The 25,115-nt window shown below is 56.1% G+C and overlaps 1 protein-coding gene across 1 annotated transcript in view; it reads right to left on the bottom strand.

Moving 5' to 3' along the window:
- Positions 1-22,792, bottom strand: part of LOC149308732 (ephrin-B1-like) — a 51,100-nt gene extending 28,308 nt beyond the window's left edge. Inside the window, exons 1-2 of the mRNA XM_089537138.1 lie at positions 22,625-22,792; positions 21,816-22,483 (exon numbers count right to left, since the gene is read on the bottom strand). Of these exons, the coding sequence (XP_089393264.1) occupies positions 21,816-22,483; positions 22,625-22,792 (836 nt within the window). The remainder of the gene's footprint in view (positions 1-21,815; positions 22,484-22,624) is intronic.
- Between the last annotated feature and the right edge of the window lie 2,323 nt (positions 22,793-25,115).

Here is a 25,115-nt window from a genome sequence, read left to right as displayed (position 1 = left end):
CTCTCCCTGCCCCACCCTTCCCACCCACACGAATTCCAGCAAGAGAAGCCAGGTGAGCCAAGAGGAAAGGGAAGGAGCAGCACATTCTCCAGCCCTGACTCACAGAGCCATAAATGCAGCCCCCTTTTCACAGAGTCCCTCCTGAAATGCCCCAGTGGGAACCCATAGAGGGAGAATCAAAGGACCCAATCAGTGCCCACTTATGGTGTGCAATGTCGCTCTCTTCACGACACTAGGATGCTTTTGCTGAAACCATGACAAAGGAAGAACATATGAACACAACAGAAGGGCAAACTGGACTGACCCAGCCTCCTGGACTGGCTTCAGATGGCCTCCTGGCCATCTGGGTGCCCTTTCCCGCTGGAGCTGGTTCTGCGCCAGCCTTTGCCAGGGGCAGAGCCGGGGAAGACGTGGCCAAGCCCAGGCCCAGTGTGGCGAGCTGGACTCGCAGAGCAAGGGAGGAGGGAGTGGCCACCACCTTCACCCCAGATGCAGACTGTGGGGATGGCAGAGGAGACCCTGGGCTTCCCTAAAAGCAGCCTTTCTTTTGGGATCTCCCTTCTAAAGCAAAACTTCCCTTTCAGCCCCAGGCTTGTCTTGGAAGAGGAACCAAGGCAGCATTATTTAGGCCGCTCTCCTCCTCCTCAGCCTTCCTTGGGAGAAGAAGGGATGGGATCAAAGCAGCAGCCCCACAACTGAGTGGAAGCACACAGAACCCGGCTCCTCCTCCGTCTCTGCAAAGAGAATGGCTCTTGAATTGCAGGATGTCTCAGGAACACAAAGGCTCCCCCACTCCCTGCCCTACGGATCTCTCCCACTCCCAGGCCTTATTCACCAGTTCTGGTCACGGATCTTATTGGGGCCACTGGGAACAGGTGGACTCTTTTCTATCACCCCACCCCTTCCCTCAATGGTTTCCATAACCGTCTTCCAAGGAATTCAGCCGGCAGACTGTGCAAACACAGTTGCCATGAAAGCGCTTGCAACGCAGGACGTCCGCCATACCTCCCCATGCTCTCTTTGTTCATGCAAGCAGCCCTTGAGACAGGCTGCCCTTGCCCCAGCCCCAAAGAAGGAGGACGGAGGTAGAGAAAGCAGACCCCAAGGCAGACCCAGACACTACAATACACCTCACCATCTCCCGCCAACCCCAAAATTTCTGGCCAGTTTTTGTCAAATCAAGGATCCCAAAGGCAGATTCCAGCAGAGCTGCGCCGACTCCTTCCATGGCATCCCAGCACACACACACCCCCCCACAGCAAAGTCCTTCCTTTCCACAGAAGGAAGCAGACATTGGGCTCCCAAGGGGTCCTCAAAGGAGTTTCTCCTTCTCCACAGAGATCCATCTCACAGAGAAACCCAAGGGTCAGATCAAAAGCGCTCAGGGGGCTCTGATGGGAATCCATGCCGATGGCTCTGTTTTAAGGAAGCCAGCTGCAATCTCCCCACAGAGCCCCACTAATTCCACTCCTCCCTCTGGTCTCACGGACAGACAGAGAGCCTTCTGTGCCCCCCTGCCCCTACCAAAGACTTAAGGGCCAACGGCTGCCTCTCTGGCAGCTGAGGAGCATGTGGGTCTGCTCCTATGACTCCGCACAAGTGGGCCTGGTCCTGTGACTCCGCGCCAGGAACCCCCTCTGAGGCTCCGTCTGCAGCACAGGCTGCCCAGCCCCTGGGACTGGGACTGGGAGGCCTGGCCCTTGGCAGATGGAAAGGTCCGGTGACCTGCACACTTCTTGCAGTTATGGGGATGGGGGGATCTTTATCCATGGAACCATAACCTTTTTTTAGAGACTCCTCTAATCTTTTGTATGGGGCATGTGTTGTAGTATGAATATAATTTTATACTGTTTTTATTTTTATATTTTTAATTGTTTATTAATTGTATCAAGTTTTTAAAAATGTTTCTATTTGTGAGTCACCTAGGGTCCCTTTCTGGGAGAAAGGTGGCATAAAAATGAAACAAGCAGACGTTGGTCGCTCCAGCTGCTCATTTACCCAGCAGGGCAACCAGGCCAGTTTGTCAGCTCCTCGTGAGCCACTTTCTCAGGCTGGCATGCCGAGGTCCTTCACAGCCACTTCCCTGTGGCCATAAGCCCTTTGGGCACCGTTTCCCTTGCGCTGCGCACACCACTGCTCCTCTCACAGATCTGACCCACAGCCCTCCTCCTCCGCCTTCCTCGAATGAAAGGGGAAAGCCACAAAGCAAACATGGCTGCTACATACACAGAGACACACCTGGCTCAAAGGTGGCTGAGATACAGAAGACCTGTGCCTCAGGCAGGAATGTCTCTTCCCACCCCCCATATGCTCCTGGACAGGCCCCAACCACCCCATGCGCAAGTGGAAGCTGGGACCACTCTGCCAACTAAAAGGGTGCCACTTTGCCAGTGCCCTTTTTCTAGAAACCTATCAGCAGGAGCAGCCCTCTCTGCCATTCAGAAAAATACCCAACAACAATGACAGGTGCCCTTCCTCCCTCCCCTGGAAGGTCAAAGATCATACTGATCTCTCAGAAAGATGCAAAAGGCATCCAAGTGAGACCAAAACATGTCCAGGGATCTACCCTTGGCCTGGAAACCAGCAGCCCAGCGGGAAACGCTCCCCTGGGAATGCCCCGTCACCCTCACACACACAAACACAAACATGGCACCCAGGCCATGGCAGCAGCCACCTCTGAGCCCGGCTGGCTGACTGTTTTCAGGTTTTGGCTAAAGACTGGAGTCTTCCCAAGAGCAGCTGACAACAAGGTTGGAGACACACTTGCATCAGCATTTGCCCCAACAAGAGGATAGAAGCAAGCAGCCTCATTTTGATGTCCTGAGAAAGGGGTCCCGTCCTCAGCCCCATTTGGCTAAGATTGCCCCTAATGGGCTACAGCTCCCCTTCCTCCAAAAGCTGCTCTTCCTCCTACTTGTGCTCCCTGGAGCCACGCAATAAAGCCCCAGCAAGCCATCCGTCCATCCCTCCATCCTTCAATGTGCAAGAGGAACAAAGGAGGCTCCCCCACACAGAAGCCCCTCTTTGTTGCCCCATATCCTCCCCCCCCCCCACATCCATTCTCTGCCGGCCGGCCATTCCTTGGGAGCGATCAGGTGGCCCTAGGTCCCATTTCCTGGTTGTTTCAAGAGGTGTTTTCTGATGGGAAAGGTGAAAAGGGGACTTGTGTGGCATGTAAACCGACTCCTCCCGGTTGGGTAAACAAGGAGAGCTCTCTTTGCCTGGGCGGGGGGGGGGTGGCTGGGGGGCACCAGAGATGCCCTTCTGGGGAACAGGGGGAAACCGAAGCCCAGCTCCTTTTCTTGCTGGAAAGGGAGGGGCAAAGGTGGGGGTCCTGGGAAGGCTCTGAAAACCAGCCCCCCCAAGCAGGGCCCAAGGCTTCCTCCCCAGCCACTGCCTCCCAGCCACCCTCAACAAACCCACTGTGCGCCATGCTCCCCCCAAAAACGCCATGCATGAATGCCAAGAGCTAGCCTGCAAGGTGCCCCCTCCCCTCCCCACCCCCAGAAGCCCCTCTTGGTGCTCAGCAGAGCCCAAAGAAACCCCTCTCCCCCTCCAGGCAAAGACCAGGCCAGTAGTCACCAATGGCAGACCCCCCCCCCCATGCCACTCACTCAGGCACTGAGCCACCAACAAGCCCTGCTGCTGTTTAGGGGCCGGCTGCACTGCCAAGGAACAAGGGGGCATCATGCACGGAGGAAGGAAGGAGCTCAGCTCAACTAGGGCTCCATGGGTTGGGGGATCCCTACTTGCCAAAAGGGGCTCTGGGGAAAGAGCTATCCCCACAAGCTTCTTCCGGTCCTGTGAGTGGCCCCCGAAGGATGAGGCAACTGGGGCTGGCGAATGGGGTGGTGTGGGGGGCTTCTCCTCCATGGCTTCCTTCCCGTGGGGGGGGGGCTCAGAAGCTCTCGAGGGGCTGAGCAATCTCGCCTTAATCCCCACTCACTCCACACAGAGGCTTAGGATTCCCAAAAGGCTTACGGGGAACCTGATCTTATGGGATAAGTGCCACATCTGGCCTGATAATCCGGATGGCTCCCAAGCACCACAAACACACACACACACCCCTCACACTGAGAGCCATCCCAGCTCCAGAAGGCTGAAACTGGTTTGGGAAGAAAAGAAAGTGCTGAGCCGGGAAAGGCAAACCCTTCGAGAGCTGCAGGCAGGGGAGCGACCCATAGGTCTCTGAGCATGAGGGCTGCCCCCCAGCCAACCCTGACTGACCCAGGCAGCCCCACTGGGCCCCATGGAGGCTCTGCGCATTCCCAGGACTCAGCCAAGGCCTGCGCGCTTGAATCAGAGTAAAGGGAAATAAAAAACTAATTTGCAATACTCCAGGAGAGGAGGCAGATGAACCAAAACACAATGAGAATCGTGGCTTCACTCTTCGCACAAGTGCCTTGCACACCTTGCCTGTGGCCTTGCACATACAGACTGCCCTCTCACAATTACACAGTGGCCCTAAAAACACAGCCCCCACCAGCAGCAGGTTTTCCAACAGGGCAGCTCTGCAGTTTTGCTGCAACAACCCACCCCCCCAAGTGTCCCGTGGCGCCTTAAAGAATAACAAATTAATGATTTCAGCTTAAACTTTGGACCACATGATCTGCTGCACGCACACCACCTGTTCTTCCCCTGCAGAAACCACAGGATTACTCATTACAGGTCCGTTGTTTGTTGTGCCTTCAAGTTGTTTCTGACTTATGGCAGCCCAAAGGCCAGCCTATCATGGGTCTGGGAGTTTTACTGGCAAGATTTGTTTGGGGAGGGAGGGTCCCAGATAGAGAGGAAAATGTGTCCCAGCCCATTGGGCAAAAGGCTACAGAGTTTGACCCTCTCCTCTCTTCCTCCATCCCATTTCTTTAATGAGACGCCTATTTTAAAAAACGGTTCAAGGGACAGCCATATTGGTCTGTTTCAGCAGGAAAAGGGAAGGTCACAGGGCAGCTCTGAGACCAACCCATTTATTTCAGCACCATTTTGGGGGCAAAGCCCACCCTTGTGTCTAAGGATGCGGCTTCTGTCCACGGGGATTTTGTTCTGAAACAAACTGGGTAGCCTTTAGGGTGCCACAGGACTCCTCTTCCTTCCCTTCTTATCGCAAAACATTTAAGAAGGCCCAAGCCCCACACACATACAATGCTGAAGTGCAGCACTATGCTTAAGTCAAGAGAGCCCATGCTCCCCAAAAGCCAGTTAAGAACTGCATCCTCGGCCAGTCCTTATTGCACCCAGGGATCCTCCTTTGGATGGAGGGAGGTTCGGCCAATCTTTGTTTCTCCATCCCAGAAGTCCAAAGGCGAGTCCAGGTTGCAAAGAGAAACCATCACACCACAAGACAAGACCAAATTTCAGCACAAGCAACTCCCATGTTACAAGGCACAAGGTGGGCAAAGTACGGCCCCCAAAATGTGACCCTTGGGACCCTTAAGTGCAGCTGTGGGGACCATCCAGAAATCCAACAACACATTATTATTATTAATTCAGGGTGATTTTTTGCCCCCGAACCAGCCAAACTAACCCAAACCATAACCTAGAAATGTAATGGTTTGGTCCCCAAAGCCAAAATTGCATTATGTCACTTCAGCACATTAAAATGTGGGGTTGCAACCCACTGGGTGAGTGCAACGAAGAAAAACGGCCCCCACCTGCTGCGCAGTTGCCCATCGCTGTGACAGTGGCCTGAGGGTTGGGCAGAGACTCCGGGGGACCAGGCAAACCCTCCCTCCAGTGACCCTGGGCAAGTCTCTCAGGAGCCTCGGAGGGAAGCCCCCTCGGAATGGGGCACTGCTGGCCAAGCAAGCCAGAAAACCCCTTGGAAGCATATGGCGGCGGCAGCAGCAGCAACAGCAGCAGCTTCCTGGCACATGATTCTGCCGCTGAAGCCAACCAGGACTCTGCAGCGTCAACCTTCCAGTCCCACTTTTTCAAGTCTTCTAGCAAAAGTTTCTTCATGATTTTGGCCTAACAACATTTTGCTTTAATGGGATGTTGGAGCAAGTGACAATGATATTATCAGATAAAGAATTAGTGCAATTACTAGGGAAGGCTCCTTGTTTCTTTAAGCCAGCTTCTGCAAATGCTCTATCCTCCCTGCTAGGACAGTGACTTACTCAGTCCCACTTTAATAAAAACCCTTTTTTAAGGTGTCAACTTCCCCAGAAATAAGTCCAAGACCACAATTACCCAGCAGGTGATTATGCGCTTGCAATCAGCCCATGAATATTAACCAGGCCTATTTACCATAGTCCGTGGCGGGGGGGGGGGGGGCGAGAATGAGTCTTCAAGCTTCTCTAATGGAAAAGAGCCTGCCCCCCTCCCTCCCCAGCATCCTCTCTGCAGACTGAGCATGAACGACACACACACTCTTACTTCCCTCATTTTCACATTTATCACAGTCGCCACACCTCACAGGTTTTATGTCTTCACAGCAATGAGAACAACAACTAGTAAGTCCCCAGAGCTGCAAATTCCAGTAAGTGGAAGTCAGGGGCCCTTCCTGAGAGACTCCCTTGCCTAAGAAAGATCATCCTTCTCTAAGCCTGGACTTGCCCTTTGAGAGAAACAGGTCCCCATAGTCAGTGCTATGGGGAAAAGGGGGGAAAGTTCTGTGGGTCCACCTCTCTCTTTGTGGATCTGGACCCTGGAAAGCTTTCTTTGGTGCAGAGGGAGCAAAGAAAGGCCACACTGGTGGGGACCACTTGGATGGGAGAAGAGGGCCAGCATCCCCCAGAAGAATAACCACCAGCTGACCTCCACCACCACCACTGTAGGGCTCTCTGGGGCAGAAGGTGCCAAGGATCAAGGGCAGGAGATACCCACACAGACACACACAGTGCCAGCTGCCCCCTCCAGCCAAGAGGTCCCCACCCCCATATGACCAAAAGGTTAGGCAACTTCTGTGCCAGGACCGAGAAGATGCCAAGTCCTCCTTCCTCTGCCCATCCTCAGCGGCTGGGAGTTCAGGCCTCTCTTAACAAACCCCAGGAGAAAAGGAGTAATGGGGGGGGGGGCTTTTGCCTGGCTGCGCCCTGCCTGCCCCCCCACTGCCACTCTGCCCCACTCAAACCCTCCCCAAACACACACACACACTCACACACACACACTTTTTAAAGGGTGGCTGCATTGCGGGGGGGGGGGGGAGGTCTCCCTTCTCCTTCATAGTCTTTTTCCCCCTCTTAACATTTTGGTTTTAATGAGTCCCATTCAAGGCTCCAAAAGACAAAGGACCCTTCGCCTTTCTGAAGGGATTTACACGCGATGCATCAATGTGGGGCCCAGGCAGTTGCCATGGTAACCTAAGCCCCCCAAAAAATCAGCCCCCTCCTCCTCTTAAACACAAAATGGTTTGGAATTTGGAAATCTCCCCAGATTTCTTTTTTCCTTTTTCTTTTCAGGAAGAAAGCCTTACGCCACAGTTAACCCCAGGGCCCTGCAAGCCCCCTCCCCACAATCCAAGGGGGGGGAGACATGGACACCCTCCTCTTCCTCCTCCTCCTCCTCACAGCTGCCATTTTGTAACTTCATTAAACCAACAACCCTCCGTCCATCCATCCATTTTCATTCTGCCCTGTCTGTTCAAAGGGGCCTCAGGAAAAGAAGTCAAAACCTACTAGAACCGTTCTTTGCTCCTCCCCACTCACCCCACAGACAACCCTTGGAGGGTGAGAAAGGGGGGACCCCCAGAACCACCACCACCACCCCGATGTCAGTGAGAGGGTGCATGGGGGCAGGAAGGAGAGGGCAGAGGGGGGAGCAGCCATCCCACTTTAATGGCGCAGTGGCCCCTAGGGCCGAAGCCCCTGCCTCGCCAGAGGAAAAGAGGGGAGCAGGAGCTCCGGATCCCAGCAGCAAAGCCTCCTCATCGCTGGATCGCTCCATACATGTGCCCTGCCAATTCCCATTTCCCAAAGAGGTTTCCTTCTTCTCTCTCAGTGTTTTCCACAAGGGCAAAGCCACACAAATCCAGCCCTTTCTCTTGGAAACGCAGGCACTGAGGCTGAGGCTGAGGCGGTGATGCTTGTGGTGGGCCATGTGGGCACCTGGCCTCCCAGCTACCTGCCCTATCTGTGGCCCAACTAGCAGCCAATGGCACATTTTCCCCAGCCCAAAACACACACCATGAGCTCTGTTTCTTTGTTCTTGAAACTGTGATTATTCAGAGACTGTGCCAAGGGGCAGACCCAGGTGGCTTGACCCAAAGCCATGCCCCCTGGTACCTGTGGGGCAAAAGACAGATTCCTGACTAGCAGAAAGGGACCTCCTTGTGCCAGAGGTTGGTTTGGGGATGGGCCCAGCACCCACTTGAGGAGACCATGTAGGTTCTCCAATAGCAATAGCAGCAGCATTTATATACCGTTTCATAATACCTAAGCAGTCTCTAAGCAGTTTACAACTGTAAGCTAATTGTCCCCATGGAGCTGGGGACTCATTTTAGCCACCTTGGAAGGATGCAAGCCTGAGTCGAGCTTGAGCCCTGGCTGGTACTGAACTCGCAACCTTATGGTTTTGAGTGAGTGGCTGCAGTACAGGCATTTAACCGCTGTGCCACCAGGTCTCCTCCACCTGCAATCTTTCCCTGGGACACTGCTCCCACCTTTCATCCCTTCCCCAGAAAGGCACTGATGGGACTGGGATTCTGAGCTGAAATAAAGACAGCAAGGAAGGGGGGGTCCCATTTCCATTCTTCTGCCAGCAGCAAGCAGGGAGGGAGGGGAGGGTCTAAGAGTTTCCCAGAGAAGCTGGGAAGTCTGATTGCTCCCCAAGTTGGCACCTGCGGTTTAAGGAAGACAAGAGGTACAAGAGGAGCAAGTGTCTCCTCCTAAGCCCTCCCATCAGAAACAACCTGGCCTCCAGAAATGAGGAGACGTTTAACCCCAGCTCTTTTTTGTTTTTTTGGTATTGATTTGTTCTAGCGTAACAGCCCCGAGATGTCCACAAATGTGACCTAAGGCTGGGTCCTAAAACTGCCAAGACTCCCAGGCCAGCATCCTAAAATGTCTGGAGGCAACAGCTGGAAGCAACAACCACCCCAGAATGGGAAAAAGAAAGAGAGACTGAGAGAGAGAGATTGAGAGAGAGAGAGCACTCTGCATCTTCCTGCAATCCAGCCATAGGCCGTTACAGACGGGCTCTTGAGGCGCCCCCATCACATGCTAGGGGTTGGCCGGGGACCTAGCATCCACACCAGCCTCACCCCTAGCACGTGATGGGGGCGTAATAATGGCGGCACCCTATACACACAGGCAGCGCCATTATTACGTTCCGGACACATAGCGTCTGGACGTCGCGAGTGCACCACTGGCGCCTCACGCGTCATAACCGCGCTGTGGGAAGAAGCGCCATTTTGGGGCTTCTTTTTTGCTCCGCGCGGGAGCCACGCGGTTTGGCCGCTGCGGCTCCCTCACAGAGCAACCAGCAGCACCGGCAGACCGCCGCTTTTGGGGGTCTGTAACGCGCCCTAGTCTGCAGTTCTGACCCACCAGTTCTCAGTTCTTGGACCGAAGACGAATCCTTGGACCAAAGATGGAGAAGAGAACCTCCAGGGCTGTGTGCTGGGATGGGGGAAAGGCCCAATCACCCCACGTCAACCGCTGCACACCCACCCTGTGGGGTAGGCTCACAAAGAAGCAGCAGGTGTGCCAATGGGTCACAGAAACCCTGGCAGTTCCACGCACTGCATCACACCACAAGTGCTGTTATAAGAGGTCCAAAAACTTCTGTTGGTCATTAATCCTAAGCATAGCTGGCTGTAGGTTTCTGGGTGTTGCTTTGTTACTGTTGTTTACATAACACAATCAGCTGCCTTGGAAGCGGAGCAAAGGCGTGACTGTGATGGCAGACGGCAGCGTGGGATAAAGGAGAGGAAGTCCCATGGGAAGAGGACCAAGGGGGCGCTGCCTCTGAGCATTAGGCCCATGGTCCCTGGTCAATGGGACCAGCCACTAACCAGTCCACATCCCAACCTGGCCCTCGCTATGCCAGTCCCCACTCCATGGCAGCTGCTGCCCTGGTCATGACTGCAACACACACAGAGGCGTTTTGTGGGGGTCACTCTTAACAGAGGCCTCAGCAAAGCTGAGGCAACCAAACTCTGCCAGAGAAGCAGCAGAATTCGTCCCCATGCCCCCCTCACCACACGTTTGCAACTGACTTGAAAGGGAGCCTCAGAGTTGGCAAAGAGGTTCCTCTCTGTTCCCAGGCTTTGGTCATGATTCACAAGCCCTGTGATCTCTCAGCATTTCTGTCCAACGCACGCGCATAAGAGAGAAACCCACATTCCTGGGAAGTGTGCAGACACACCTTCCCTGGCAGATCCAGGCAGATCCACATCTCAATGTGAAGTGCTCACTGAAAACACCCTGGGGCCGCGTCCTACGGAGGACGGACAGATGGACGCCCAATGCTTACAGCCAGGAAGGATTCCCAAGCCAGCCTCTCCCCTGCGCCTTAAGAGAGACGCAAGCAAGGCCCAAGGCCTGGCGCACCTCTTGCGCTTCAGCCGCCAAACCCACCAAGGGGAGCTTCCCATTTGCAGATTCAGAGGGAAGCCAGCCTGACTCTGCCTCCCCAGTGCCTGCCCCCAAAATTGAATGTTTCCCAAGAAAACCTGGGGTAGCTCTCTGTGGAGCTAAAGAAGCACCCCCGCCCCGACCCATCCCACTGCACTCCACCCGGGCAGGAATCTCAGCTCTGAAGTTTGCACAAGTCCCCCTGCCCTTAACTCCAGACCCCAAGAGGACTGAGTGGTGAGTCTGTTGCTCTCCCTGAAGGAGAAGCCAAGAAGCTCAGGGAAGCCCTGCAGAACCCCTCCGGCCACGGAGCCTCTCCAAGAAAGCAGCATCGAGAGGAGGCCAGAACCACCTGGAAGGAAGTGGCTTCTACAGCACCATCGGCCACGGCAACTAGGGCACCTCTTCACTGCCAGCCAGGGAAGTTCAAGATGGCCAAGGCTGGCCAGTGTGCCCACCTGTGATGCCAGGCTTGCAAGGGCTGACAGACATCCAGACAAATACCCCAGGGGAGCCACAGTGTGCTCCGATTGGCCTCCAAATGGAGAAGCCACGAGAGAACTAGGCTCAGTTTCTGGGGGCAGGATGGGGAGAGGGAGGCCCCCCCCCACCCAACAACACCATGATGTTTTTAATTTGTTACTTTAACTTTTAGATTGTACGCCATAGGCAGGCTTTTATATTCTTGATTTTACTTGGTTTTGTACAGCACCATGTAGATTTACGGTGCTTTATAAATAAAGCTAATAATAATAATAACAACAACAACAACAACAACACCAGAAGCCCAGGATGAGGAGACCTGGATCTTTGCCTCAGGAAGGAGCTGCCCAGTGAGCAATGGCAAAGCCTGTCATCAACAGCTATGAGCCCCCCCTTGAAGCCCCCATCACCCTGAACTCTCCTTGCATGCATGCATACACATGCACGCATACACACAACACCCTCAGACTCTGGCCCTCTGTGTGGGGTCTCATCCTGTGGAATCTCCCCCTCCCTCCCTCCGGCTGTGGGAGCTCTGGGGGGGGCTGCTCTGACCCCAGCCAGGCAAAAACTTTCTCTCCCGGCCAGGGGAGGCCCAACCCTCCTGCTGCCAAGGTTATTGCATGACCCATAAGAGGCAGATTGAGTTCCCAGCCTTGGCCGGCTTGGCTATTTTGATTGGGAACACAGAGGCCCTGCCCTGCCAGCCCAGCAAGAAAAGGATTGGTTTCCCAGGGAGGGGGCCTGGCTCCCCCTTTGTGCTGGGGGGTGAAGGAGGGGTCCAGAGGGGCTCCCAGGCCTCCCACCTTCCTCCCCCAGAAGCCCAGTGGAGGGTGGGAGGAGATGCCTTTCCAGGGTCCAAAGTAAAGAATGACTTTGGCACCAGCAGCCCCAGCAGCTCAGCCCGATTCTGTAGGGAGGGAGGCTGGGAGGGAGACGGCAGCCAACTCCCCCCCCCCCAAATAGGGGAAACCCAGAGATGTCTCACTTCCGTCTGAGCCACACAGACTGGCTTCCAAGGGAGAAGGGCCCCACCACCCCCCACCACCCCGCTGCAAATGGGACCCCACCAATAAGGTTCCATGCATAAACCTAAGCAAGGAGAACTCTTCCTCCTTTTTACCCCAAATCCAGCCCCCAAGCTGCCCTCCTGTGGTGCCCGGTGGTCCTGGCAACAAAGGCTCTCAAAGGGCGCTCCTGGGGGGAAATTGCCACTTGTGTCTTGACCTAATTTTCAGAAGGCTCCCAGAGTCCCCCCCCCCCCCTTCACCCCTTAATGCTGCTTTAAGCAACCACAGGGGTCTAAAATCCCAGCCTGTGGCCAAATAGCTTCTGATCCAGAGTGCCACCCTTCTCCCAAAAGCTGCCAGCGTTCTTGTGGACTGCAACCCCACCCTCCCCACCAGCATGGCAGGGGGCCAGGGCCGATGGGGGATGCTGGGTTGGCGCATGGCTCAGCCAAGACAGCCAGGCCCTGTGAGGGTGACTCAGGCTCTCCTGGCACCTGATTACTGCTCCAGGTGAGAAGGAAGGCCATAAAAGGCAGAAAGGAAGCAAGGAGCCTCCGCCTCCGCCTCCGCCATACCCAGGAGTAGTTTGGCACCTGGAAGGGGGTGGGCAGGTGGGGCAGGCACCTTGCATGCCCCAGCAACTCAGGCCCCATGGGGGGAGGAGGAGGAAGAGCAGGAGGAGGGAAGGCACGCTTTACGCGGCAGGCCTGGAATCAAGACTGGCATTTGGGGGCACAGGGGGTCCTTGCGTCTGATGCCACAGGGCCTGGCTGTCTTGGCTGAGCCATGCACCAACCCAGCACCCCCCATCAGCCCTGGCCCCCTGCCATGCTGGTGGGGAGGGTGGGGTTGCAGTCCACAAGAACGCTGGCAGCTTTTGGGAGACCCACCAGCGTGGGAAGCGGGTCAGAGTGAGGCAGGGAACAAGCAGGGGTGGTATCCATATACCCCCCTCCCTTTGCCCAATTATCTTAGGGGGTGCAGATAACAAAAGAAATTAAGCTCATTTAGGAGATCTGTGGAGGATACCAACTCAGGAAACAGGGTACCCCAAAAACCAACCAGTAAAGGCTGAGATGGCTGCCCCCTTGCCCTCCATGTCCCAGTGCTTTCTGGAACCCACCCCCCAAACACACAGGTGGATGTTCACAAGGCTCAGTTTGCACAGGTGAAGGCAGGAAGGGGGTGCAGAGGCTCCAAAAGAGCTGTCCTCCCAGGAGGCTGCTGGGCAGCCCGTGGCAGAAGGAGACCTTCCCTGCCAGGGCCCACTGAGTGGAGGCATGGCCCAGGAAGGGTCACAAGGTCTCCTTTGTGCAATGACACCTCCCCTCCTTCCTCTGCTTTTGGTCCTTGCGAAGACATCCAGTCTCTCTAGGAGTCCAGAGACTCTACAAAAAAGCCACAAAAGAGGGAGGCTGCCTCCGCTCTCCTCCCAGCATCCCCAGTATGGTGCGATGGGGGGAAGTCAGGGGTGGACGCAGGGGCCACAACCAGCGGTGGGGGGGGGGGACAGAGACGGACACACACACACCCTGCAATCCCACCGGCTTGCCTCCTGCACCCCCAGCCCATTCCATGACACAAACTGGTTTGGCTTCCCTTGCATTTCCCACACAGTTTGTCTCCTCCTTTGCTGAGACCCCAGATAGAGGCCCCAGAGCCAAGCCCTCGCTCTGTTGGGGCAGATCTCTAAAGCCCCCCCCCCCCCCCAGGAGACATGCTGGATCCAGGCCAAGTGGACCCTGAGGCCCAACTCAGCAGGTGAAATAAAATAAAAACAAAAACCTGCCCACCATTTGCTGGGGAAGCCCCCCCCCCCGAAATGCCTTTAGACTTTCTTTCTCTGCAGAGAAGAGGAAGCGGCTGCCTTGAGTTGAAGAAATAGAGCAGAAAGAAGGCAGCTGAAGAAGTCAAGAGGGAAAGCAGGCCGGGAAAGTGCTCTGGGGGCTCCGGGGAAGAAAGCCCCCTTCCCCCTTGGCTTTCCTCACAGGTTTCAAGGGGGGCTGCTCTAAGGGGGCCATTGTCCTATCATTCGTACTTTGCATCTGGAGGGAAATGCCGACTCTTCCCAGCCTCCACCTTGAACCGATCCCAGGCACCCCCTGGAAGCTCAAACAGCCAACTCCCCAGCCCCATAAGCACATGGCTGGCTAGTAGGCCCTGGGTGGCAAAGTGGGCCCTCGGAGGGAGAGGGGGACCACCACCTGCTTTAAGCGGAAACTGGTCTCTGCTATTTAAAAAGAAAGCCCCCCATCCACTTTTTTACTACCTATTCCACTCTATATGCTCAGCATGATAATAAGATGTGTACACACACACACACACACACATATGTATAAAAAAATATTGTGAGGTACTTATATACATTACTAAACTGAAACAAAGACACATTAGTTAAAGAGCAGATGAAACAAAAATGCCTTTACAACCGGAAACAAAGAAATGACGACAAACCCACTAATTCCCAATTAAGCCCCCAGGACCTCGCAGGGCTGTTCCCACCGTCTCAGCCGCTGAGCCAGGCCCAGGCCCCTTTTCGCAGGAAGCCCCCATAAGCTGATCCCCATTTGAGGGGCTGCCCAGGCACTCCTCCCCCCATCTCAAATTAAAGACCATACTCCAAGTTATTAATTTATGCTTCTGAAACCAGTGAGGCAGCGTTGGCTCCATCCCAGCCTCCAGCCTCCAGCCTCAGGAGAGGCTTCCAGGCTCCCTCCGGCACGAAAAACACGTCTACAAAGACCAGACTCAGAAACTAGAGTCTCAAGGGACCCCCAAAGGCCCCTGCCCCACTTACATGTGCCCCTCCCCATTCTTAAACGCTGTCCTTCATCCCCCCCCCCCAGAAGCCCCACATCCCTGTGCAAGGGATGGGGAGGAAACTCCAAAAGAGGCTGGCCAGACCATGGCCTGTTTTCCAGAAGGGTTTAAGTTCTTAAGCAGAAATATGAAGCAGTTGGAAAAACTTGCATGGATTTCGGGGGGGGGGGGGGGGGTCTTCAGCTTCAGACTAAGTGATCCAACAGGAGCCATTAAAGGGAAACAATTTGTAATACAATAATTATTATGTCGTTTCTCTGGACCATTTCCCTGAAGTTCTGCTTAAAACAACTGGAGAGAGAAAGAGGTCTGGACACACTTGCACAAAACAGGTCCACAGATCTCTAGGTCTGGGAAGCACAAGCAATGCCCCCTCCCAATGTGTGGGGAAGGGCTTGGCCACGAAAGCTCCCACGCCCCCCCCCCAGAGCCTCATAGGCAGGTGCACACATACGCTCCACTGCCCCACACAAAGCCAGTCAGGCACCTTCCCTTCCCTCCTGGCCCCACACCTGGAGAAAGGCTCCATGGGCCTGAAGGCTGGCAGGGGGGCAGATGGGGCAGGAAGAGAACCGACTCAGCCATAAGGAGGAGGAGGAAGAGCCCTCTCCAGAAAGGGACCTCTCTGCTGCAGATCCCAAAGGCTTAGCAGCAGCTTCTTTGACAAGTCAACCCTCCCAGCAGCACTCCCCCCAAACACTAATTAGAACAAAACAAGGGGGGCTTTGAGGGGGGAGATCGTAATTTAAAAACAAGCAAGGCCAAACTCCAAACCAGCAGCAGGATTCGAGTGTCTTCTCAGGCCCACAGGAAGGCAGCCCATGGCGGGGGGGGGGGGGATTGGGAAGGGGGCTGTGGAAGGGCAGGGGCCCAGCCAGGACCCCCGGGAGAGTCTGGGGGCTGCCTCTCCCCTCCACACTCACACACACAACAGGCAACTCTGCCCCTGCTTTGCATCCTGATTTTTCAGACTCATGCCTTTGAACGCTACCAATCCCAGAATTCCAGTAGATGGAGGCTGGGCAGCAGAAAAGGGGGTCGAATGCAGACCCCTCCCCCCAAAACCCTCCACTCCTTGTTCCTTTAAGGGCAGATGTGTGCAGCATACTACTACAGCCCAGGCTGCTTGCTTGCCTTGCTGGCTAATGGGGCTGCAAATCCAGCAAACCAAGTGGCCAAAGGTGGCCCCTCTTCTTCCCTCTCTCCCCCCAAATGCCAGTCCCCCCCCCCCCACTGTCTGCGCTGCCAAAGGGCTGCAACCAGCCATCTATACCCAAGGATAGAAAACACAGCAGTGCCCCCCCAACCCCAGCCTTCCCCCCCAAACTAAACAAGGTGCAGAGGGAAGCCATGCACCGGGCCTCCTGCCCCCTTGGCCTGGCACAGTGACCACTTTGGGAGGGGGAGTGTGGGGTGAGGGTCCTCTGGGGGGCTGAGGAGGGAGGGGAGGGGATGCAGCCACAGACCGGCCCCCTGGCGCCCCCTGGTGGACCCACGGATGGACAGAAGCAGCCACCACCACACAGAACAAAGCCCCCCCCCCCCCCCACTTTGCAAGGAGGATGCAAGGAGGGAATGCAGAACAAGAAGGGGAAGGGGGAGTGATCCTCCTGGGGGGGTTGAGGAGGACATGCTGCCGCCACCGCTGCCAAGCCCCCCAGGAAAGAAGGAAGGAAGGCAGAGGGAGGGGAGGCTGGCTGGCTGGAGACCCCCCAGCCCCAGCAGGATGTGGGCCACCCCCTCCCCTCCCTCTTTTTGGGGGGGGGGGTCCCTTTGCAGTCAGGGAAGAGGACTCTGCCTAAAACACCTTTGTCTCCGGGGCCCAGCATGCTCTTCTCCCCATAAACACCCTTCAGCCCCCCCCCCCCCCCAAGAATGCAGGTTTTAGGAGTCTTTCAGATTCAGAGCCACCGCAATGAACCTATTTGCAGGGGGCAAAGGGGCTTTTCTCTCCTCCCAAAGGAATGGGTCAGCCAGAAACCAGCCATGGTCTATTCAATGTCAGCTTACTCTTCTTGTTGTTGTTGTCCTTCCTTGTTGTTTATTTTAAGGTAAACTTGGCACTTCCTCGCAAGAGCTCAGAGTGGCTTTCGATCCACGCAAAAAGCCAAAGGCAGACGGGATTTCAATCACATCTTTGCAAACGTTTGCTAAAATGCAACCAGCGCAATACAAACAAACTGAAATCAAAACCAAAATGAACTCTTGCTTTGCTTCCCCCAATATATATATATACATACGTATGTATGTATGTATGTATCTTTATCAGTAACTGAAGAAGGATCCACAATGGGGAGGAGGCACTGAGGGGAAAGCCGGCCAGGTTTGGGGACTCTAACTTCTCCAATTAAGGAAATGAAGTAGTTGCAACGTTATTGAATACTTGCCATGTGTTCTAAATAGGTTTTACTGTTTTAAACTTGTTTCAATTATGCTTTTAAAATAATATTACTGTTTACCATATATACTCAACTATAAGTCGACCTCATATATAAGTCGAGGGGAAGTTTTGGGGCCAAAATTATGGATTGTGATTTGACCTGTGGATAAATCGAGGGTAAGACTCAGGCACATCCAATGAAAGATGCAAAGGACGAAGCAAAGGAAAACAATGCCTAAGAACATGCATAATTCCAGCAGACATAACTATTAGTGCAGATACTAAAGGCTGGATGGATGAGAGAGTGCTTCCAGGGCAGATTAAACTCTGGCCTTTCATCATATATATATACACACACACACACACACACCCCTAAATTTCTAGATTTATACATTATACACAGTGTTTCTTTTTCAACTTTTGTCAACCAACTGTTTCAGCCCAGTTTTTTAAATTGTTGTAACTGTAAGGAGCCCGCTTGCCATAGTGGTTTGAGTGCTGGAATGGGACGGCTGGACGGCCCTCTGTCAATGGGGATGCTTTGATTGGGAGTTCCTGCATGGCGGGGGCTGGACTGGATGGCACCCATGGTCTCTTCCAACTCTACGATCCTATGGCTCTGGAGGCCAGGATTCGACTCCCTGGCTGGCCAAGTCACACTCTCTCAGCCTCAGGGGAAGGCCATGGCAGCAAACCTCCTCTGAACAAATCCTGCCAAGAAAACCCCATGATAAGCCTAATGAGTTTATCACAAGGGGGAAATGTGGAGCTTAAACAGTGAAAATCGCACAATGACATTAAAATGTGATTCAAATGAGATTAACACAAGAGCCATTATCCCATGAATAGCCAGGCAATAAACAGCAAAAAAGTCATTCAGGGGAAAGTCCCGAGAAGTATTTGCTGCTGTTTCTTGCCTGGTTATTCATGGGATAATGGCACTTTAATCACATTTCATCTTGACATCGGGTGAAAACCATCAGCGCAATTACGGGATTATCGCGGGTTAATCACTGGGTATACTTCCAATTGTCCCCCGTGTGATAAACTCCTTAGGGTCACAATGAGCCAGAAATGACTTGAAGACACACAGCAAAGACAAAAAGTCTCCTTGTAGCCCATCTTGGGAGAAAAGCCAGCTATAAACCCAATAGATAGATAGGAAAAACACAAATTGCAGGGTCTTCTGACCCATACGGACACACAGCCTCTTACACAGACAGACACAAACGCAGCCTCTGTGGCTCCTCAAATCCACCTCCGACCGTCAAGGAGGGAGACTTCTGGGAGGAGGAAAGCCAGCGGCTGCTGAAGCCGAGAGAAAGGACGGCCCCATTTTGCAGATCATTAGGAAAGAAATGCTAAACCCAGAGCGCCAAAGGCCCCACGGCTGCCTTGCCCCACAAACAGTCCTGGGCTGGGAGGGGGTGGGTTGCAAGTCTGCATCAATGTTAACCCTGCCAACTATAACCAATATTGTTATTTTTTCTCCCAGCTGCCCCCCCTCAAAAAAAGCAATCCTTGAAAACTCCTTGCTGTTCAGGATTTATCCTGCAAGAAAAACCCAGACACACACAGACTAGAGAGGGCCTTTTACTTAGAAAACCACACTTGACTTTCTGTGCGGAAATGCACAGGAGCCTTGCTTCCAGAAAGCTTCTATGGGGATTCCTGCTGATCTGCTCAGGCTGAGCCTCCGATGGAGGGGCTCCCCTTTTCCTTCCTGCCTGAGAAACACACTCCAGGATTGTCCCCTGGCCCTTTAAACAACTGGAAACACACTCCACAATTTCAGGGGCCAATTCTGCAGCAAACGGAGCCTGGAAGGTGGTCACTCCCCAAAAACATTAACTCAGAAGAAAGCCAAGACCACTTTGGAAGACGGGGAGCCAGCCCTGGCAATTCCTTTGAGAAACAAGAGAGAGTGAGAGGAAAGGTATTCAAGGCAGACAGTTATTCCAGGGGGTCGCCTAGAAAGAAAGGGGGCACAGGAAGGGCAGTCCTGGGGAGGCGGCCAGAACAAGTTCTTGCACCGAGCTGCAAAAAGTAGGCAAAGGAGAGGCTGGCTGGCCATCTGCCACAGGGAGCGCTTTGGTTGGTGAGTTCCTGCATGGCAGAAGGGGGCTGGAGTGGATGGCCCTTGGGGTCTCTTCCAACTCTATGATGGTACCCTTCTAGAAGGGGGCGGCTGTCCCTTTTGTTCCAGGCCCAGCGGCTTTGCAATCCGTAGGGAAGCCTTCTTGGAGCAGAGTATGGAGGACCAGGACACATGCCGCCCTGCAATCCTGGGGCCCCAGGGACCCACGGAGGTGACATCCCCCCACTCCTAGCCACGCCAGGAAGAATGAGCAAAACGACATCCCTGCATTGTGCTCAATTCCCCCAAATAGGAGAGGAGGTTTTTTCGCCTGCAAAGCTCCCTCTGACCCACAGGACACAAGCTGGCCTTTTGGCCCAAGAAGGGAAACCAAGCCTGCTTTAGGCAACCCTGCGCTTAACAAACCTGCACAAAACTCAGTTTAAACACAAACCCAGCATTAACTGCAGAGCTGGCTCTCCAAACTCTTCTGGGCTCTTGAGCAAAAATACAGGGGAGTTATGGAAACCATTTCTTTGGCTTCAGCCCCCCCCCCCCCCGCCACCTCCAGCCCAAAAGCCAAACAAACGTCTGTCCCGTGTCCAGATCTTTTAGACTACAACTCCCATAAACCCCAGCCAGCAAGGTAGGGATCCATTTCACAAAGAAAGCGCTCAAACCAGGCCAACTCCAGAAAAAGGGGGGGGGGGTTCTGATTGTTTTTCCTTACCCATAAATCTCTACCAGAAAGCCAGAGCTCCCCAAATCAGCCTTGCCCTGCTGGAAACTGCGCAGCCTGGCAGTGGGTTTTTCAGGCGTGTTTCGGAGGGCCAAGGGGCGCTTCTCCTTCTCCGCTGCTGCTGCCGCGGGTGGGACAAGGGTCTGCAGAGGGGCTCCCAGGGAGGGCACCCAGGCAAGAGGGGCAGCCAACGGAGATGCCAGCCGCAAACACCCTGCGTGCGTTCTGACTTCCACGCAGGGCAAGGGAAGCTGGCACCTCCAGCCCACAACCATCCATCCCCCAACCGAAAAGGACGGCTGTCCCCCGAGGGCTCCCTGAGTGAGAAGGCCGGACTGAGAGGAAAGCAGGGCTCTGGAAGGAGGCCCAGGAGAAGACCAGGCCCCAGTGCCTGGATCCCTTGGCTCCATCTTGGGACAAGCAGGGCGAGGAACCGGGGATGATGGGAGCAAGAGGGGCCCAGAAGACTTTTGCAGCTGCTGCCTGGCTCCCCTCATAGACAGACAGAGCTGGCAACAAGGCCAAGGCAGGGAGGTCTGTGGGCGCCTGGTCCAAGGCCTCGCTGTGGCACCGAACCAGAGGAAGAGGCTGCCAAATGGGTCTCCTTTCACGGGACAAACTACCAGCCGCAAAAACTAAGAACTGGAAGCAGGCAGAGGCAAAAGACAAAGCGCCCCAGGAAGGCAGGGCAGCCCAAGTGAACCCTCTCCGGAGGGCAGGAGGCCAGCATGGAATGCGCTGCTCCAGCCCAGAAGACCTTCTTCTGGCCAATGGATCAAGGGAAAGGGATTTCCAGGAGGCTGGCCCAAGGTTTTGGCACAGGGGTCTCTTGAAACACCTTTGACCTTTGAGGGACTGGTGCTTGGCGCCTGGAGGGGGCACGCTGGCATTGCCCACCCGACCCAAGCAGCCCTCCTTCTTCCAAGGAGCAGCTGGGGGGCGCATAAGCCACAGTGCCTGACCAAGAGGCACCCCACAGACGCTGAGCCCCCCAATCAACAACCCCCACCCCCTGCTCTCTGAAGCATCCCTGCCCAGCAGCCCCAACACGAAAGAAAGACGGTGCCGCCGGGTGGGTTTGCTCCCCGACCTCCGTGTGGCGGAAACACGGGGGGGGGGGGGGGCATGCAGAGTCCTGTGGGTTTGGGCCGAGTGGCACCAGCCCCCCGCCCCCCGCAAAGGACCCTGGGGCATGGCATTTCCATCACCGGAGGAGGAGGAGGAGGAGGAGGAGGAGGAGGAGGAACCGGCGCCCTCCGGCTCCGTGGGTCTGAGCAGCGTCAGCCAGGGCAGAGGATGAGGGTGGCAGCCCCAAGGCAGCCCCGGAACAAGGCTCGGCGCCAGGCTGCCAATGGCGTGATTGAGCACTTGAGCGCCAGCGAGGAAGGGCCAGCGCCGGCCGCCTCTCCCCCGGGCTCTGCCTCTTTCCGGGGTTTACTTTTGGAGCCCACAGCTCTGCTTCCGAAAGAGAGACAGAGGGAGGGAGGGAGGGTGGCCCGGGGCCGCTAGCCGCAGACCCTGCCGGTTCCCCTGCTTCCTTGCTTCGGAGGGTCTCTCTCCTCTCGGACCCTCTTCCAGAGCCAGGAGGAACGGAGCTCCCCTGAGTCCCTGGGAGAAAGGGGCCGGCCAAGTCCCGCTGCCCAGGCCGAAGGGCCTCCCTGGCAGGGCCGTTGTGCAAAGGGGCCGCCGCCCCAAAGGAGCCCCCTCCCTCCCTCCCCCGAGGGCCCCTGCCAGGGAGGCCTCCTCCTCCTCCTCGGTGCCCCGGGGAGAAGAGCAGCTCCCGCGGACGTACTTGGCGTTGCTGGCGCTCCAGGCGACGGGCTCCAGGCTCTTGGCCGCCAGCGGAGTGGCCAGGCGGCACAGGGCCAGCAGCACCGGCAGCAGCCGGCACGGAGGCACGGCCGGGACCCTGCGGCCGGACGCCCACCACCACCACGACCACGACCACGACGCCTCCGCCTCCGCCTCCTCCGCCGCCGCCGCCGCCATCCTCCTCCTGCTCCTGAAGGCGAAGAAGGCGGGGCCCGGCGCCCGAAGAAGGCGCCCCTCGCGCCCGCTTAATCCACGGCCACGGTCCCGGGCTCCGTCCGCCGCCGCCGCCGCCGCTTCACGGGGCGCCCATCCCGCGGGGCCTGCCTCCCTCGCTCGCTCGCTGCCCTCGGCGCGCTCCTCCTCCGGCCGACAATCCCCAGGGTTTCCCTCCGTCCGTCCGTCCTTCCTCCTCAGCCTCCGATTCCCGCCGCCGCCACTGCCGCTCCCGCCGCTCCCGCTCCTTCCTCGGCGGCGTCCGGGCTCCGAGTGAGGCTCCTCCGGGGGCGGCGCGCCCTCTACTCCCCGCGCAGGCGTTCGCGCAGGACAGCCCCGGCCCGGCGGCCAATGGCAGCGCAGACACAGGGGTCCTCGCCCGACGGGTGGGCGGAGCCTGTAGCCACGCCCATTTCTCCTCCTCCTTCTCCTCGTCTCCGCAGGTGAGACTCAGCGGACGCCTCCGGAAGAGGAAAGACTCTTCTCCTTCTGCTCCTCCTTTCCCCGTTTTGGGCGTGTCTATTCTGTTCCCCGCCCCTTCCCCGCCCCGCCCCGCCCTCTCTCTCTCCCTCGCACCAAAGACGGTGCAATGCTGCCCCCTGCCGGCCAGAACGGGCGCGGCAGCGCCTCCTCCTCCTCCCTGGAGGGTCCTGGGGTTCTCTGCGGAGCCGAGGCTCTCTCGCCCCAGGCCTGCCTCTGGCTGCGGGGCTGCTGCCCTTGGCTCCCCGCCCGGCGGAGGCCCATGCCCTTGCCATCACGATGAAGAGGATGAGCCCTGGCTGGGAAGCAGTGCCCGCAAAGGAAAGGGGCTCCTGCCGGAAGACCTGCAGCAAACACTGGAGGAAGCTTACCTTGGGATCAGGGCCCCTTCTATTCCGCAGCGCAGCCCCACAGACAGACAGACAGACAGACAGACAGAGAGAGAGGCAGCAGCGTGGGCTGGTTGGAGGCCTTTCCCTTTCCCCAGCTGGCCGGGAGGAGGGAGGGCTCAGGGGGAAGCTTAATGAAGTTTCCTCTGCTTTCCTCTGGAAACATTGGGGGGGATGTGGGTGTGAATGTGCGCCAAAGGTGGCCTCCCCGATAAGGAGCAGCTTGTCAGCCTGCAGAGTGAAAACATCTGCCTTGCTGAGAAGGGCAAAGGAAGCCCAGGGTTTGCCCAGTCAGTCCCCTCTTCCCGAGGCGGGGGGGGGGGGTGCTGGGCCCAGCCAATGCCCCCCAAACTCAGGAGGGGAGCGAGGGAAGGGCAGGTGGCAGCAGCCCTCCTGCTCAGTGGGGGGCTCCTCCTCTGCTTCTGGGCCTCCTCTTAGGAAGGAAGCAGCGGCTTCTTCCCAGGAAGCTTTATTTTGGTGGCCCTCCCTCTCAGCTGATGCTCAGGAGCCCAAGGCCTTCCTTGGCCCAAAGCAGCCCCTCTCCTGAGCCTCTCCTGGAGCTGCAAACTGGAGATGGGAAGCTCCTCCTGGCCTTTGCCCCAAGGGCCTCCCAGCAGAAGGCGCAGCCCCGGGAGCCCTCGGGGAAGCCGGTCTCCTGGTTCTGCTCGAGGGAGGGAGGGAGGGAGGGAGGGAGGGAGGGAGGCTGGCAGGACTGCCCCTGCTCCCCTCAGGCCCTTCCCAGCCCGGCTTCCAAACGGGTTTGCTGGCCTTGGTGGCTGGGACACTGGACCTTGGCTGGGCAGGGCCTGGGCTCTCCATTTTTTGCATCAGCAGGTTTTAACTGTATCTAACTTCATTGCAAGCTGCCTTGGGCTCCCTCTTCGGAGAAAGGCTAGAGGTAGATCACGGACGGATACAAGGATGGACAGACAGACAGACGGACAGGCCGAGGTGGCCTAAGTGCTGCATGTGTTGAGCATGTGGCCCTTGGGAGTAGCCACGTTGCAGCATGGAGGACGCAGGAGGCTGGGTTGCAAACATGTGGGACCCAAGGGGTTTGGCTAATGGGGCCGAGTGAGACCTGGCCTTGCAGCTGAAAATGAGAGACTCAACAGGGAAAAGGGAAGGGAATACCACGCCTAATAATAGATCATGCCCCATGCAGAAGAGGAGGAATCCACACACAACTCTTCTTGTGGCCTCTGAAGGGCTAGTTTATTATGTGAAGAAGGATGGATCTGATGAAGATGTCAAATGGAGTCCAGGCTTATCTGGCTGGTCCTTTATGTCCTCCTCGGTTGTTGGATGTCTGCGCCTGAGTTATCTTCCACAGTGATAAGAAAAGACATAAAGCACCTCTGGTGGGAGCAGGGCTGGAAGGGCACCTGAGCCATAAAGAATTACCCGCCTGCCCTTTGGGAGGAATGCACCCCAGGAGGAGGCGGAGGAGGACATGGAGGACAGGCAAGACCTCTTGGGGGTTCAGGACCCCAAAGGGAATCAAGGACTGGATGGCCCTTGCGGTCTCTTCCAACTCTAGGATTCTATGATTTCAATCCATGGATGAGTTTGGGGAGTGTGGGTTTTGAAAGCTCAACATTTTTAAAAGCTGGGATCTGGAGGAAAGAGTACCCTCCCAAATGCCTATCCCCATTGGGGGGAGATTTGGGCAGGGGGCTCTTCTTTCAGGGGTGCCAGGACCCATCCTGAGGTCACCTGCGTTGCTCTGGAGCCCAAAGAAAGGGGCTACTGTGATGATGGCAGAGTGGGGCAGGGGGCTTCCAGAGAGGGAGGGGAGACATGGTGGGAGTGGGGGGCTCGCATCCAGGCATTGCTTGGCTTTATTTCTGGCAGGGGAGATGTGATCTCAGGGGCTTTGTGTACTTACTCCTCCTGAGGTCTGACGCTTTGCCTCCTGACCACTGGCTGGACTGAACTGGGCTGGGCTGGTTCCAGTCTGGCCTCTGGGCAAACATCTCCCTCCCTGAGCTCATGGAGGGCGGGCGGGTGGCACACACAAACAGGGCACCCTCCAGTTTTTACTGGCATTTGCCCAGAGACTGCCACCCCTGCCCCATCACTCACAGGGAGACCCAGCCCTCTGTGGTCATCTATGAATCTGAACCAGAGGAAAGTCCGATTAGGGTCCCTGGGGGCTGTGCGCACACACACACACATTTCCTCTCACCCAGCTCCAT

Source organism: Sceloporus occidentalis, unplaced genomic scaffold (assembly GCF_023333645.1).
Source record: "Sceloporus occidentalis isolate IW3139 unplaced genomic scaffold, rSceOcc1.0.p SCAF_8, whole genome shotgun sequence".
Classification (NCBI taxonomy): domain Eukaryota; kingdom Metazoa; phylum Chordata; class Lepidosauria; order Squamata; family Phrynosomatidae; genus Sceloporus; species Sceloporus occidentalis.
This window is presented reverse-complemented; position numbering and strand designations above follow the sequence as displayed.